Below are 16,492 nucleotides of genomic sequence, written 5' to 3' on the forward strand. Positions count from 1 at the left end.
GCGTTTTGCATTCATTCATACAGTTTGTGGCTCCAAAGTCATTAGGAGTGATCTAGTCGCATCCAGTAACCGAGCAAAGCACTGAAGCTGCTAATGAAAGACCTAACAATCTTGTTTACATCTTCTACTGTGAAATATATTCTGTTTGCATTTTAAAAGTGTTTGAAACCAGTTTGTCCTATGCAATGAATAATGAATATTGACTGAAAAAATGTAAATATTGTTTTGCATGGTGATATGAATGTGTACTAGTGTCTCTGTTGCTCATTTCTGAAGCATGACAACTAAAGTTAAGGGACCTGAGACAGAGTTTGTTTAATCCACACAGTGCTCTGTGTTACTCTTTTTAATCAATCACAAGAGCTAGGGGAGGAGTACGGTCCAGCCTGGTGGGTTGGCTATGCCTGTTCCAATTACAAATGATGACAATGCAAAATTCAAAATTGGAAAATGAAAGAATTTACCATTTACGTTCAACAACAGCATTGGCATGAATATGGAAATGCAGACACGAGGAACTGGTCCTTGTTATTATACACTTGTGGCAGATGATAATAAATTCAGACAGAGAGTTGTTTACATTCAAAGCTCGTATTTTTTGTCCCCGAGGACAAGCTGAACCAAAGCAGATCTCAAGGTGAGCTGAGCAATAGATGGAGGAGCTGGAATTATAAATAACAACATTTGTACACATTTTTGGCATTTATCTCATGTAACACTCATCTCAATATTTTCAGCTTTGCTCTTAGCATACATCAGTTATCTCACAGCCCAACAAACGCTGCAGAAAGTCAATTTTGAGAATATTTCATCTTACTCGGTGCAGGCCTGTTCCCCTCGAGTCATCTTTGTATATCTCCCAGGCCAGTCGTCTGCATGACGAGAGCAGGGGTGATGCAGGAGTCAGCCTGAAAAAGAATAAATCACTTGTGGAGCTTTGCAGTGTGGCAGCAGATGACAGCTGGAGGGTAGTTGGAGGATGGCAGCGAACATCAGGGCCACTCAGAATGCCTTTCTTTATAATAGCACCAGGCAGTTGTGAAGGAAACGTTTGCAAGGGTAGCTTGTTCTTACCACCAGTAGTCCATCATAAGAAAGCAGGGACCACAAAGGGACACATCAACTGTATAACATGAGGCGTTCATGGTGCTCTTTATATCTGACTGACAATGTGTGCATTATGGTGCGGCGAAGACAAAGCGACAGTTACACAAATTTAGACTGTAACGTGTCTTCAGTATTTGTGCACAGGTGACGTGTAGTTGAAGAGAACATTTGCTCTAAGTTTAGTACAATGAGAGCTTCGGTTATGAGCCGAGAACATCGACAAAAGTGCACATTACCCCAGCAGGTCCTCAAACATTTATGAGTTCTCCAGCTCATGTTGCTCCACAGAGGCCTGTTAGATTTCATTGCATAACTCTGTGCTCTGTTCCAGCCTCTATTGTGCCAATGAACCTCTGTTTATTTGCCAGGATGTTTTCTATCACTGCTCCCTCAGCTCACAAGCCAGAATAACAATGACTTTTCATCATCAAAATGACTGGTTGATCCCTGCTCATAGAACAGATTGTTGCAAAATGGGCTGCTCACACAACTACCTTAAGCGAAAACCTCAGGCTGTCTATGTATCTTGGCTGTAATCTCACTATTTAAACTAAATGAAACTCTGTTTGTATGTTTTTTCTAATATCATACTGACAATATGTGTAAGAACTGTGATTTATCACTCTAAAGTGCAGTTTGTTTGTGAAGTCTATAATGAATTGCTATTACAACTTGTCCTTATTCCTCACTATATCTTCTCTTAGAAGGAACTTCAAAGAAGTTGTGGCAAATGCAGCTCAAAATGCATTTGCATGACAACAAGATAATAGCAGGCATGCTCATTTAGAAACGTTCTGCTGTCAGTGCAGAGTTAAATCAAAGTATTAAGGGCTGTCCATGGTCCTGAATTATCCATTGATTTATCCTCCTGATTCCCTTTCTCTATCAACTCCCCCTCTGTTTCTGTAACTTGTACTCTATCTATCTATCTATCTATCTATCTATCTATCTATCTATCTATCTATCTATCTATCTATCTATCTATCTATCTATCTATCTATCTATCTATCTATCTATCTATCTATCTATCTATCTATCTACCAATCTATCTCCTTGTCCTATGCCTCTCAGTAATCCTACAACAACTGTAACCTTCTCTAACGGTGTGCAAGTATGCATGTTACCACAAAATGTGAGAGGGCATGAGATGAGTTTGAACATGACAAATGGCAAGAAGAGGCAGAGCTGTAAAGGCTGGCATGAGGATACTACATTAAGACATGATGAAAGACCAGCTTTACCCAGCCTACAAATGCAATTTAACATTCAAATTTGCAGATACAAATCAACCCTGCATGGCCCTATTACTGCTCCATGTATTGAATAGCATAGCCAGGGAGACCAGATGTAACCGAGATTGTCCTGTGGAACTAATGCTAAAACTAATGCAGACTTAGTGAGGTTCTTTTTCCTATCATAGTCACTGTTCAGACCGACATATGCAGGGAAGTGAGGGGAACTGTGATCCAATGGCGCCCACTAGTGCTTAAACAGTTTACCTGCACCTTCTCTATCTGACTTAGGCTACATGAACTAGCGGTCCACAAACAGTGCCGCATTATATTTCACAGTTTAACTCACAGGTTCAGACTGTTCATATTGTGTGAAATGACAAACAGCAAGAAGACGGTGAAAAAGGAGGCCAGTTGCTCACATACCAGTTACTACCTGCTGTGCCTCTTGTGACGCCAAGTTAACTATAGCAGCATGTGCAGAAAACTGTGAGCGGGACATCTTATTCTTATGGGGAGGAGGAAAAGGTGAGGAGAGGGAGATAAAGAGGTGAGATGAAGAGGTGGGGAGAGAGACCCTCCCTGCAGATGTCAGGCTGGTCTCCCTCTCTCCTTGTTTCTGTACTGAGGGATGAGCTTGGATGGTGGGATTCATTTTCTCCATCAGCTCTCTCTTGATTTGTTTTGTACCACACCTCCATCTGCCTGAAGCAATTACATTACAGACACATGCATGCACTTGTAAGTGCACACGTGCAAACACACAGAAAGACACAAACGCACACCCTTCCCATAGGCTGTAAAAGCAGATGTTCAGAGCAGTCAGCTGCTCAAGATTCACACACACCCTGCCTCTCTCTGACTGGCACAATTCATCTTATATAAAGATGCCCAAATTTAAATCACAATTAAATTCAGTGGCAGTGACAGTGAAAAGAATGAAGTTGGCAACTGAAGTTTAGCAGACACACAAATATATATCAATCATCCACACACACACAGGCCGGGGTAAGGACCTTTTCGTAGCCTCAGCTGCTTCAAGCTACTTGTTCTGCTCCGCGTTTGTCACCGACAACAGTTTTCATTTACTCACAGCAAAAGGTCAGAGCAGTCATCTTTTACTGAATCACAGTGCAAGCAGGGCTGTGTAGCACATAGCCTGTCATTTATCCACAGTGGTTCTCCTTATTCCTCTCCATGAGACAGGCCTGTCCATTAGATGGGCCGCCTGGCCAACGCCCTTCACATGTTTTGCCCCTAATGATGCTGCCTCTAGGTATTCCACTGGAAGCTACTGGACTAATTAAATCAACCATGGAAAAGGGGAAATGCCAGCTCAGGGTTTCAGCCACTAGATGAGACCTCCTGCAGGGAGGTAGTTCTTCAAAAGCTCTGAGTGATCATCTAGCTATGCATGTATGCGTATGTATATTTGTGTACAAGTGTGTGTTCGTGTGTGCACTCTCTTAAGTTCAGTAGGTCAAGTATTACAGTCAAAGATCTTACTTCAAGCAGTAACCATGCCTCTTCCCTTACTGTTGAGGTCGCTCTGTTAGCTATATACGTTAATGACAAAATACATTAACCACTTAAAGTATGTAAAGAACTAATGCAGATTTGTATCATCTATAGATGGCTGGTTGGGTTTTATATTCCCCCAGCATTAAAAAGAGAGAAGCCAAACAGCATATACAATTGCAGCAATAGTTGGCTCATGTGTCTCTTTATATCCTTTATCTCAATTATTTCATCTCTCTCTCTCTGTAACACACACACACACACACTACTGTAGCTGCTGAATGTAGGTCAGTCCTGTAGAGAAATGTGAAAGTGAATAGTAAATCAAAACTATGTATCAGCCGACGCCAAAGCAATGCATCCCTGAGGCTGTTGGACAGCACAGGAGCTAAATTATTGCCACAACTGTACACACAAACACACACACACACACACACACACACACACACACACAACACACACACACACACACACACAATGATGTTTGTGGTGAAAAGGTACAGTGGATGTGTTGCATAATTCAATCAGGACCAAACAAAACAGCCATTATCAGAATTCGGCAATCAGCCCACTCCTCACTGATTCTGTTTCAGGTGTCAGCATTGCTTTGCATAAAATCACCTGGGAATTGCCTGAGTGAAGTTTTCTGGTGCTTCAAATGACACATGTGTAGGGATTCTCGTGTATGCTCACTCATTCATCCCATTGCCCCTGTCTCACTCACACACCAACACAGTGCCAGCTTATTTGAATGCAGGTGGCCCCCTTCTGTTCTTTTTTCCTGTCCGACTCACTGAGGCTTGACTCTGAGAATAAATAAATAAATGACTAGGCCCAGGACTAGACTATAGTCTGTACATACCAAAATCAGATGTGACTCCCATTACTCCTCAAACTGGTGGCTCCTGCAGCACTGCACCAGTGATTTATTTCTCACCTTGTTTGCGTAATTGATCATGTGTCAGTTTGCATCAGAGGCAGAAGCCAAGGTTGCCACAGAGGACAGAAACGCAGCCCGCAGGCCCTCAGACCAACAATTTCATTAAAGAGGAGAACATCAGCCATGCAGGAGGCAAAAATACCTGAGGGCTTTGAGGACAGTGTGTCTCTGTCCTCCCACAGTAGGCACAGTGACGGGACATGCGTGCTTGATTCAAACTTTTGTGGCAATCAAAGTCCAGCTGGACAGCTGTAACCATAACAACGTTGTTATCACTAACAGTTAAGATAATGTCCACATTTGTCTTCATAAATAGGGTCATTTTGTACAACAACAGCGGAGACCACAGTCTGTCATCATGCTGACCAGACCCCCCCCCCCCCATGTGGATATACTGTACATTTTTTATTTGTATTCTTATTTTTTATTTTATTCTATTTTTATTTTATTGTATAATATGTGTATTTATTATCTGTTTCTGTGTAGTTGAGCTGCTGCAACACTTGAATTTAAATAATAATAATAAAATAATAAAGGAATATAATAATAAAAACTTTTGTGGCAATCAAAGTCCAGCTGGACAGCTGTAACCATAACAACGTTGTTATCACTAACAGTTAAGATAATGTCCACATTTGTCTTCATAAATAGGGTCATGCATAACATTAGTTTATCTGAATTGTGTGGACTGTTCCAAACTACATTTCCTGGCTGTGCGTGACGTCAACGCGTTCGTTTGCGGAAGTGAACATGTGACGTTTTGTTTTGGTTCCTGGTTCCTCTCAGTCAAAGGTCTGGAGCCTCTGTGGCCTCCACTCAGATGCAGGAGGACGCAGAATGGACATCATCCGCTTCTTCTTCTTCTTTTTGACAACTTTGCTTGTTTACACCTGCTCGGCTTCACAGCCTAATTTCGTGCTCCTTTTCGCAGATGATTTAGGTTTCGGGGACTTGGGCTGCTACGGACACCCCAGTTCGCAAACTCCGAACCTGGACCGGCTGGCAGCGGGAGGACTCCGGTTCACAGACTTCTACTGCACCAGTCCCGTCTGCACCCCCTCCAGGTGTTTACACTCTCTGCAGACCACGCAGAACCGCCGCTGCTTGGTTTGCTTGTATGGTAATGTCCGAGTGTGAGAGGGAGAATCAGAGAGGTTATCACTACTGGACAAGCAAATCATTTCTGTGTAGACAAGATTTAACATTTTCCATTGTATCCTGTCTCTACACACATAACGGTTACAGCAGGTGTTTAACCCCTTAATGGTTTGTTTAAGAGCAGACTGGGGATTGACAGTAACAACCAGTAGGCCTATTTGAATAGCTTTTGACCTACAGCTTTTGTTTTGCATCTTATCTGAGGTCTCTGATTTATTTCTTTTATTTAACCTTTTATTTATCCAGGACAGTCTATGGAGATTTACAATCTCTTTTCCAAGGTAGTCGTGGCCAAGATAGAGGCATAAAAGTTACAACACAAAAGCACCAATAAGGGAATAAACTGATGAAGAATGTTATACAATAAGAGATGAAGATAAAGTGGCTAATAAAAACTCACTGTGATTAGCAGACACAATATAACTCCAATTAGGTCCTTTGATGTGTGCGCGTGTGTGTAGGTGTGTGTGTGTGTGTGTGTCTCACAATGTGGCTTACATTGACTTCAATTTATTAGATTATAACTTTCAACTTTATGCAGGACAGTACAACACTTGAGACAGGAACTGATACAAGATCCTTGAATCTAGTAACATTACTAATAAGAAGTTGTTAGAACATATTACATAAAAACTATAAGATACCAAAACTAACTAAAAATATTATGTCACTTCATCAACCACAGCACATAATTGAGTCATTGCTATTGAGCAACTCAATCTGAGCAGTGACTTTAAAATTCCACTATACATGCCTGTTGTAAAATGCTCCACCCTTAAAAAGGTAAGCTGGCACAGAAAATACATACATCGATGAACTATTATTCATGTTAACTATTATACTTTGCATATTCTGCACTGTTTTCTTCCTTCATCCTCAAACTTAATTCACAGTTTCACTGTGTGTCACAACAGCTGGTTCAAGATGAAGAATACCACCATGTTGGAAGAGATTTGTAAATTAGTTATTTGAAAATTACAGTAGTACATGCATTAGAGTCTCTAAGCAACATCTTGCAAAACTGAACTCTCTAGTCCACACACAGTATACACTTTCTAGTCACTCCTACCTGTCTTAAATGATGGCCTTGCCTTGTTTCAATGGCTTTCCAGGGCATCGTTGTTGACGGGGCGCTATCAGACCCGCTCAGGTATCTACCCAGGAGTGTTTTACCCAGGCTCTAGAGGCGGTCTCCCTCTAAATGAGACCACCATTGCAGAAGTGTTGAAACCTGTGGGCTATGCTACTGCTGCCATGGGGAAGTGGCACTTAGGATTTGGGGCCAATGGGACGTTTCTTCCAACCAGGCAGGGGTTTGACCAGTACCTGGGGATCCCCTACTCTCACGACATGGTCAGTGCAATGGAATTTAGTGCCAAACTATAATGATAAAAAGTTTAAAGTAGAGTTATATAATATAATATTACTCTATTACTCCATATAATTTATTTTCTGCAATGTGTATTATAGTGTCTATTTTATTTTTTTACTATTATTCTTCTGTCTCCCTCTTTCTTTCCCAGGGCCCCTGTCGGAACCTGATTTGTTTCCCTCCAGATGTTAAGTGTTTTGGATTTTGTGATGTTGGCACTGTCACCGTCCCACTAATGCACAATGAGGTCATCAAGCAGCAGCCAGTTAACTTCCTCGATCTGGAAAGGGCTTACAGTGATTTTGCAACCAGTTTCATCACCACGTCAGCCAAGAAAAAACAGCCGTTCTTCCTCTACTATCCTTCCCATGTAAGCAACTGGTGTACTCCTCGAGGGAGCAAAACAACATTTACAATCAGGGCAGAAACAGAGCTCTATCATGTTTGATTGAACCCTGAAAAGGCTAAGATTTTTTTTTTTAATGCATAGTACATGTCAACGTGAGTTCTCAAACCCATGTAGATAGATTATGGTAGTGCAGCAAGACGGTAAACCCATTCTTCTTCTTCTTCTTCCTCCTACAGCACACCCACTACCCCCAGTATGCAGGTCCAGGGGCAGCTGGACGCTCTTTAAGGGGCCAATATGGAGATGCTCTTTTAGAGTTCGACAACACAATAGGAGACCTTATGACAACTCTGGAAAAGACAGGAGTGATCAACAACACACTGGTCTTCTTCACTTCAGACAATGGGTTGGTTTTTGTTTTCAGTTTGTTTATATGTGCAAATGAATTGTATTTGAAGTCACTTTCATACTTTCTTATGCAAACATTTTAATATCACTTGTGGTACGGTAGTTTTTCCTCTGTTCAAAGGTGATGTTGCATTATATCTTTGCCCTCGTTTTTATTTGATTTATTGCCTTCTTATGATAATGCATTTATTGTCTCTTATCAAATGGTGTGTTGTTCCTGTCTCCGTGTGTAGGCCTGAACTAATGCGTATGTCCCGTGGAGGTAACTCTGGCCCTCTGAAATGTGGAAAAGGCACCACTTATGAGGGGGGCATGAGAGAGCCAGCCATCGCCTTCTGGCCAGGGACCATCAGGCCAGGTCTGGACTCCTCAATACCCTGATCCAAAAGTTTAGGAATGAGTGATGCTACCAAGGACATACATTATTTTTTTTTCTGTTGCACTAAAACAGAGTTTTCTACACAGAGCACTTAGTGTATACTTCCCTTTCAAAGACCATACTGGTGGTTTCTCTTATTTCAGTCACATTTGCTAAGCTTTACTGCTGACCATTTTCAAAAGCAAATCACAAGTCCTTTTACTGATTTCATGCATTCCAATCTGAAAATAAATACCATATTAAAATGAATGCAAACCCATTATACATGGCCTTTTAGTGATTGCCGCTTGTTTCTCTTTAGGTGTGACTCATGAGATGGCCAGCACTCTAGATATCCTTCCCACCATTGCAAGTTTGGCAGGAGCCAAACTACCCAAGGTGATGCTGGATGGGGTCGATATGACAGAAATCCTTGTCAACCAAGGAAAGGTAGTGACATCATACCTCATACTCTGAAGAGATTGAAATAATGTGAAAACCAAGCCGATGAATTCATTTTAGTATCTCTAATGGTGCATTCACATGGAATCAGGCAGAAGGTAGACTGCAGATGGACAACACTTTGTGTCTGACGGAATGGCAGAAAGGCAAAACAAAAAAAATGATTCCCTTTTATATTTAAGTATTCCTTGTGTGGGTGAGCTACAAAACATCCGGTTGTAAATTCCGTCGCAGAGGATAGCAAAAAGTTAAAATATTATAACTTTTGACGGTGATGCCGTCTATCGTTACTATCGCTGAATAGGGCTGCCAACCTCCCCTAATTTTGCCATCCTGCTCTCGACCCTCAACATGACATCCGGTTTGCCGTCTACCTTTTGCCTAATTCCATGTGAATGCAACATCATCCTCTTTTTTTTTTTCTTTTTCTGCAGAGTCAAAGGGAGGCGATGATGTTCTACCCCACAGATCCCAGTGAGATGTATGGCCTGTTTGCTCTCAGGCTTGGGAAGTACAAGGCCCACTTCTATACACGAGGTACAGGAGGCTTCATATGCACGATAGAGTTAGAATGTCAAGAAGCATAATCACACAGTCAGGGCTGAGGTGTTTTTGACTCCTTCTTGTCCACGTTTGTGCATTCAGGTGCTACCCACAGCGGTACTACCCCGGACCAAGACTGCTCAGTATTTGCAGTCCTCAAGGCCCGCGACCCCCCTCTACTTTTTGACCTGGAGGCTGACCCCTCAGAGCACTACCCTCTCTCCCTGATGGGAAAACCCGACCTCCAAGCCGTGTTGGAGAGGATCAAAAAAGTCAAGGAGCAGTTTGAAGCCTCCATGGTGTTTGGAGAGAGCCAGATATCAAAAGGATCAGACCCGAACCTGGAGCCTTGCTGCAATCCTCAGTGTAGCCCCAAGCCCAGCTGCTGCAAGTGTTGATGGGACAAATTCCCACAATCGAAAAAGTGGACAATGTGGGTACTGCACTGATTATTCCCTTAAGATTGTTCTGTGACAGCTGATTTTTTTAATTATCTGATGATGCATTGCTACTTACAGTCTGTACTGAAAAATATAATTGCAAACAATCAGTTTCCTCAGTGAGGAGATGATTTTCTTGATATGTATATTGACCTAATTGAGAACTGATGTACTGTACTGATGAACTGTACTGTTTATTTCCAGACTATTTGAATAGGTGTTTTATTCCTAACACCGTTTCACCTCAACATTCTTTCTAATCATAACATTTTAAATAGATGAATGGATTTTATGTGAAATGCCTTCCAATCACATGAAGAAAAAAGAGTGGATCTGTACAATAAAGACAAGAAAAAGGTTTTCGGACATCAAGCATATATTTTATTCATAAGACCAAACCCATGACAAGGCAGAGTGATTTTTTTTTTTTTTTTTTTTTTTTTTTTTTTTTTTTTTTGTCATATTTTTTTCTCTTGGCTTTTCCCTGGAATTTTAATTAATTTTACAAGTCCTTGTTTTTAAAGATACAAGATAGGATATGTTTGTTCTGTCACATAATGTTTTGCTCTTGGTATACAGTGAAGAATCTTGTTAATGTATTAAAGTCAAAAGCTTGGTTTAACTGTTAGTGTATGTCTGAGTGGCTATATGGGACTAGATCATTCTCAGAGGTTGTTTTTAATGTAGCTGTGTGGAAAGAAGGGTTTTAACAGGGTGAGATAGAAAAACATAATTAGAAGCAAATAGATACAGATCAGAGATGGGTCACACTGTTGGAGCTCAAAGGCGATAACTATAATCAGCAAGGAGTAATAATAATTTTCCAGTAGCAGCTGACTCAGTCACTATCCAGCTCTAACAGCTGATTCGTCAGTAGTCTGGTTGGTGTGTGTCACACAAATGATGTCACATCTCACAAATGTGCCCTAAATGTGCAGCTGAAGCCTGTCTGCAGAGAGTTATGGAGTTGGCAGGAACCCAAATGCCACCTGTGTCACAGATACTGAGTTAACATCTTGTGAAGAAACATGAGACACTGAAATAAAATTATTGCAGATCACAGGTATTTCTGTTTTTCTTTTCTTTCAGGGGTTTTTGTCTGGTTGTAATCTTTCTTTTTTAATTAATGTACATATTAGTTTCATAACATACTCAACATAAAGGACACAGCACTATCTTAGATTCGCTATTATATATACATGATCTAACTTGACAGCGATACATATGTAGATAACTCCCTTCCTCCCTCCTGCCATATCAACAGTGAACTGAGGTGAACTGAAGTGTTTGTTCTTGACTATGACTGAAAGCAGCAGAACAAGATGCCAAACATTGTCTGAAAGAACAATGGGGATGGTCGGGGGTGGTAAAGCCTAATATTTCAGATGACTGAGGTGAGTGCATTATTTGTTAATTATTACCCCTCTCCTTCTGTGTATAAGGTGCTGCACTGTAAGCATGGTATGCTACAACAGCCCCAGAGTAGGTTATTGTTTAATGTGTGAATGATGCTTCAACCTTTGAACTAGACTAAGAGCAATAAATGAACTGGGAAGATGTTGCCATCCCTTTTATCCATCATACTTAAAAAAACAAGATCAAAGTCTAACCTTTTACATAACTATAAAACCTCCCTTCTAATGCTTTATTAAAGGTTTGACTACATTGTGATACCAGGACCAACTATTAGCTGGACGCTCTCCCTGTACGGCAGGCACACTGCAAAACAGCATTACTGACACGTGGCTACCGTCGAGTCATTCCTTTTCCTTCATTGAAACTGTCAAGTCAAAAGAAAATGGAGACTAGCATGTCACTAACAACCGGAGTTAAACAGTCGGAGGTGTAAGAATATGGCTTTTCATAGTGCCTTTGCTTTCTTTGACCTGAAAGTCACACCAATCATAGCTAAGCATACAGTTATCTATAATTTCCTCTAAAGCTCCCCAGTGTGAAAGTCAGCAAGCAGTGCAACTTTGAGGACTGGACAAAAAGTAAAATGGTTCTGTCATATCATCCAAATGTGCTGACTGCACCTAATCCAAGCTGAATTAAATATCTGCGTGGCTAACGACATTCAAAGATCATTACTTTTAAAACCTCTTACACCTGCAGGTACTCCTGTCAGAGTGATTCAGTTATACCCACAACTAAACAAAATCCCCTCAATCAGTCTCAGCTATGAGTGTTTCTTAATTAGTCTGGATGAGGCGCCTGTATGTCTACTTTCTATACATCTATTTACAACACACACTACGTCTTGTACGCGACACAAGGGTAAGCTCGGACCAAGGACAGTTCACTGCACTCTCTCTACTTTGCTCCAATGTCATAATCGGTAGAAATCAAATTAGCAGTTTGCCAATATTGAACAAATACATATTTACAGTTAATCAAACACCAACCTCTTGATTCTACACCATTCCCGTATTGATTGTTGAGCTGCTTGCCATTCTCATGGATATGTGTATTTCTTAGTGTGTCTGTGTGCAGTTGCCCTACTAGCCATGCAAAGTGAAACAGCAGTAGTAGGTATATTGTTTTCATTTTCAAAAGAGGAACCCTTAAATAAACAGGTGCTCGGCATCTTAGTTTTGTATCATAGAAAAAGATCAAAGAAACAGGCAATCAATCCATCGAGATGATGGAAATAAACAAAGAGAGAGGGATGAAAGAAATCAGTCAAATGCCTAGCATACTGTAGAAATGACACAGAAGAGTATTTTACAATGGAGAGAAGACCCCACTGACAGCGCCCTCTGGTGGCAAACCGGATGAACATACATAAGCTGTGGAGGAAGAAGGTGGTCGTCATAGCAACACTTCTTACTCCAGGTAGATGTCCTCAGTGGGGCAGGCGTACTCAAGATGTTCCTGGTAGTACTCCTGGAAGGCTCGTCTGTGGAAAAGACAGACAGATGACTAAAGAAGAACCTGCCAGCTATTAGAAGACATCCTTCTGTAGTAATCCATTTTGTAGTGACATATTTTACGCAGTCATGCTCTGACTATTTACTAAGAAATGGCTGGTTGGTGCCCACACACAGAATGCTTAATTAAAACAAATCTAATGAAAAAACAGAACCACTCTTGCTGAATTTAATCAAATTCTGCTCTTGTTGGGTCTATTTCACAGAAAAACAGGACATAAAGCTGACCGATGAGACAGTTCTGCTCAACCCATGCTCTACTTTCTGCCCTCGCAGAGACAGTGAAATATTTGTGTCTTTAATTATTCAAACTCAACAGGGCTTAATCCAACATGAATAAGCTTCCACATATTCACAAACATGAAGGGCTACAGTGCAAAATAAACCTGGATCACTGATGGCTGTTAGCATTTTCAGCATCTTGACAATAAAAGTGCATCTACAGGAGTAAATATATCAAATCAAACAAACTGACAGAAACATAAAACAAGACTGTGCCTTGATAAATGTTTGATGTAGAGTAATTCATGTGATGATGTCATTTGTACTCACCCAACACACTCTGCTACAGGCCGCATGGACTCCTGGGATACAAACACGTGGCATGCAAATCTGTTCAGCATCGGGTGCTTAGTGATGAAGCCAAAGTAGCTGCAATGAGAAGAAAACAATATGATGAAATCAGTCAGATGTTACTCTGTACGCTGCAGAAAACCAATGTGTTTGTTTACCAGTTGTTCCTCGGATGGCATCCACAGAAGGAAATGTTCTTCATCTGGAAGAAGTGACTACATCTGTCATACTAAGAGATGCAGAGACAGACAGGAATGAAGAAAAAAAGGCATCAATGCAACATAATTCCATATTAAAGGGAAGACTGACTTTGAATTAAGTAATTTATGATTAATGATTTGTTTATTTATTAAATTTGTTTCTCCATACCTCATCAAGGGCGTCATATTCATCCTCCAGGCTCATGATCAGTTTCACTCCTTGCAAGCTAATCTCAAGCTCACACAGAGAAGGAGGTCGCACATGTACTGTCCGTTTCCTCGATATTGCAATCTAACAGAAAATATTCATACTGTATATGTCAAAACAAACATGCTTTAATGGTGCATATGTATGTAAAACATGTTTGGGTCTGTTTTGCGTGATTGCCCATGTGTTTTGCTCTTTTCCACTTAACTTACCTTCTGCATGGCGGCACAGAGAATGCCGTTGCCTTGGTGATAAGGAACCTCGACAGACCCCAAAAACTGAACGCTGAAAGTCTCAATCCATGCTGGATTTCGTTTAAGTCCTACTGGGAGCAACGTGGACACACACATAGAGAACATGTGATTTTTCTGACCTTCACAGAGAGGCAAACGACAGTTGATGTGTCTCTCAACTCACCCAACAGCTCCTTGGACTGGCCTATGACCTCATGGGCATAGAAGGCAGGAAATATGCCCCTCTCCCCTGTCCGCATGTTATACCCTCGGTACCAGTAGTCATCCTCTTCTTCCTCCACGTATAAAGGATCGTCCACGTCCAGCTCCAGCTCATCTGCATGTCTGGGAATGAATCTGCAGAGAGCAGCAGAGAGGAGAAGGACTAAAAAACAAAAACCTCTGTTAAACATGTCCTTACATGGTATCAGTGCTGCCGGGCATCTTATAGAGTGGAGGTAATTTGATCAGGAAGCATCTGTTTGAGTTTCAGGTTACTCCCATTGGGGAGCAGAGAGAGAAGAGGAATGAAACAGCTGACAGGGAGAGATTGTGGGGTGGGTGGAGGGAGACAAAGAGCTCTAAATGTGGGGATGTACTTACTGATAGAGGACTGTGGCAAAGCAAATACATAATTATACATTCAGAACATGTACGTGTATACAAAGGAGATGCATGTAGCTTTATCTCTAGCTCATGCACACACACAAGCAAAGACACAGGTGGTGGTTTTCACTGGTCACCCTGCAGCTCTCGAGCTCAGCTGTAGCTTGGACATCTGCTCTCCTCCGTAACACAATTAGTGAAACCTCGAAAGAAACATTGTTTTGTTTATCTCCCAGACACAAAATGGTAATTTGAAAATTGGGGCTAATCACATTCACCATTCATTCCACCACACATATTCTACAATTGATGAAAACAACTATTCTTTTTTGCAATCTTTACCAGCCTTGACAGCATGTGGCTGGTATTGCTTTTCACCTTGTGAGTCTTTGTGAGTCTTATTAAAAACAAGTGTAACTGTAGATTGTCTTACCTGTAGACTGCCCTGTGTGTCTGGTCCCTCTCCTCTCCATTGATGGTACAGGAGAAAAGTCCAAAGGACTCTGTGCCTACAAGGTAAACAGACACCAGTTTTAATGACATGAAAACTACTTCTTTCAAATAAAACAAAAAAGGTAAATGTCCATAACAAAATACAATTAATTATTTTTGTTATTGGTTGGGGAAACATTCTCAAGTAAACTATATATGAGGAGGACTAATTGGAAGCTAACTGGATTTGTCAAAAAAGAAATGGTAACTAAAGTCTTTGAAATTAGCCTTTCATTATGCAAATTACCCTTCATTAGGGACAGGAATCCTGAAATTGTCTGTCTGTGTAGTTGTATAGAGAGCAATGCTTGATGATGGATGTATTGGGAAGCAGAGCCATCCCATAGGTCTTGTGTGGGCTCCCTGCCAAATTTATATTACATTTTAATGTAACATGCTGACAGTGATGAGTTAAATCCTAATGCTGTTTGTTCATTCTGAGGACCCTGACTGGACAATTTTAGCAATAATGCTGCTGGGCCGGGTTAATCATTTACAGGGGCTTAAGTTATAGGAATAGTTCCACATTTTGGAAAATACAAGTTTATTTTCCGCCTGGAGTAAGATGAGAAGATCGTGTGTTTATGCTAAAAGCTTAGCTTAGCATAAAAGCTGAAAACAGGGCAACAGCTAGCCTGGCTCCATTCAGAGGTAAAACCGATATCTACCATCACCTTTGAAGAACACTTTTTAACAAACCATAGTGTAAAAATGACTAGTATTGGCTTTAAGATAAGATAAGATAAGATAATCCTTTATTAGGATTATGTTATGTTAATTTTGAATTAAACAAGCAAGATCAAATTTGTATACTAACTTAGCTTTAGAGGTGCTTACTTTTCGACATCCCAGGAACTCTCAGGAAGAAAGAGAATATGTGTATTGCCCAAAGTGACTAATTATTGCTTCAATCCCCAAAAATGTACATATCTGAGAGTTTTACATAAGGGTGCAGTGTCTGAATAGCCTTTCGCACAACTTACTGGAGGAGCGGGAGGTGCTGTTGACAAACACATTGAGGAACTTCTTTGAGAATGGGAGGTCAGCCTCAGGAGAAGAGTCCTCAGAAGAACTGAGAAGGTCTGGCCTCACCTCCTCATCATCACGACCATAGCCCACTTCTCCTGTCCCCAAAGGCTCCTCTTCACATAGTGTGGACAGCTCACTGTCATCACTCAGAACGGAGGTGCACCTGAGAGGACAGGGTTTGATTGTTTCAAATCTAAATTTGGGCTAGACATACACAAGTACTGACAAACAGCTTGATTAACCACTAGAAGGGACATCATAAGTAGTGTTTAATTTAAGCATTTTAAAGAAATGTTAAGCAATATTAGCTCTAGGAAAATAATTATGCAAACAA

At 40.9% G+C, this 16,492-nt stretch overlaps 2 protein-coding genes across 2 annotated transcripts in view; one reads left to right on the plus strand and one right to left on the minus strand.

Annotated features, from left to right (window-relative positions):
- The first annotated feature begins 5,566 nt into the window (after positions 1 to 5,566).
- arsa (arylsulfatase A) lies at positions 5,567 to 10,938 on the plus strand. The gene is made up of 8 exons (XM_054619794.1): positions 5,567 to 5,861; positions 7,068 to 7,308; positions 7,479 to 7,697; positions 7,913 to 8,082; positions 8,318 to 8,442; positions 8,765 to 8,892; positions 9,339 to 9,441; positions 9,550 to 10,938. The coding sequence occupies exons 1-8, from the start codon at positions 5,635 to 5,637 to the stop codon at positions 9,843 to 9,845; spliced, it is 1,509 nt and encodes a 502-aa protein (XP_054475769.1). The 5' UTR covers positions 5,567 to 5,634; the 3' UTR covers positions 9,846 to 10,938.
- Positions 10,939 to 12,713: 1,775 nt separating this feature from the next.
- Positions 12,714 to 16,492, minus strand: part of mapk8ip2 (mitogen-activated protein kinase 8 interacting protein 2) — a 28,509-nt gene continuing 24,730 nt past the window's right edge. Inside the window, exons 7-14 of the mRNA XM_054619773.1 lie at positions 16,113 to 16,321; positions 15,071 to 15,146; positions 14,216 to 14,388; positions 14,011 to 14,120; positions 13,760 to 13,882; positions 13,549 to 13,619; positions 13,370 to 13,468; positions 12,714 to 12,786 (exon numbers count right to left, since the gene is read on the minus strand). Coding sequence (XP_054475748.1) covers positions 12,714 to 12,786; positions 13,370 to 13,468; positions 13,549 to 13,619; positions 13,760 to 13,882; positions 14,011 to 14,120; positions 14,216 to 14,388; positions 15,071 to 15,146; positions 16,113 to 16,321 — 934 coding nt within the window. The remainder of the gene's footprint in view (positions 12,787 to 13,369; positions 13,469 to 13,548; positions 13,620 to 13,759; positions 13,883 to 14,010; positions 14,121 to 14,215; positions 14,389 to 15,070; positions 15,147 to 16,112; positions 16,322 to 16,492) is intronic.

Source organism: Anoplopoma fimbria, chromosome 19 (genome assembly GCF_027596085.1).
Source record: "Anoplopoma fimbria isolate UVic2021 breed Golden Eagle Sablefish chromosome 19, Afim_UVic_2022, whole genome shotgun sequence".
Taxonomy (NCBI): Eukaryota; Metazoa; Chordata; class Actinopteri; order Perciformes; family Anoplopomatidae; genus Anoplopoma; species Anoplopoma fimbria.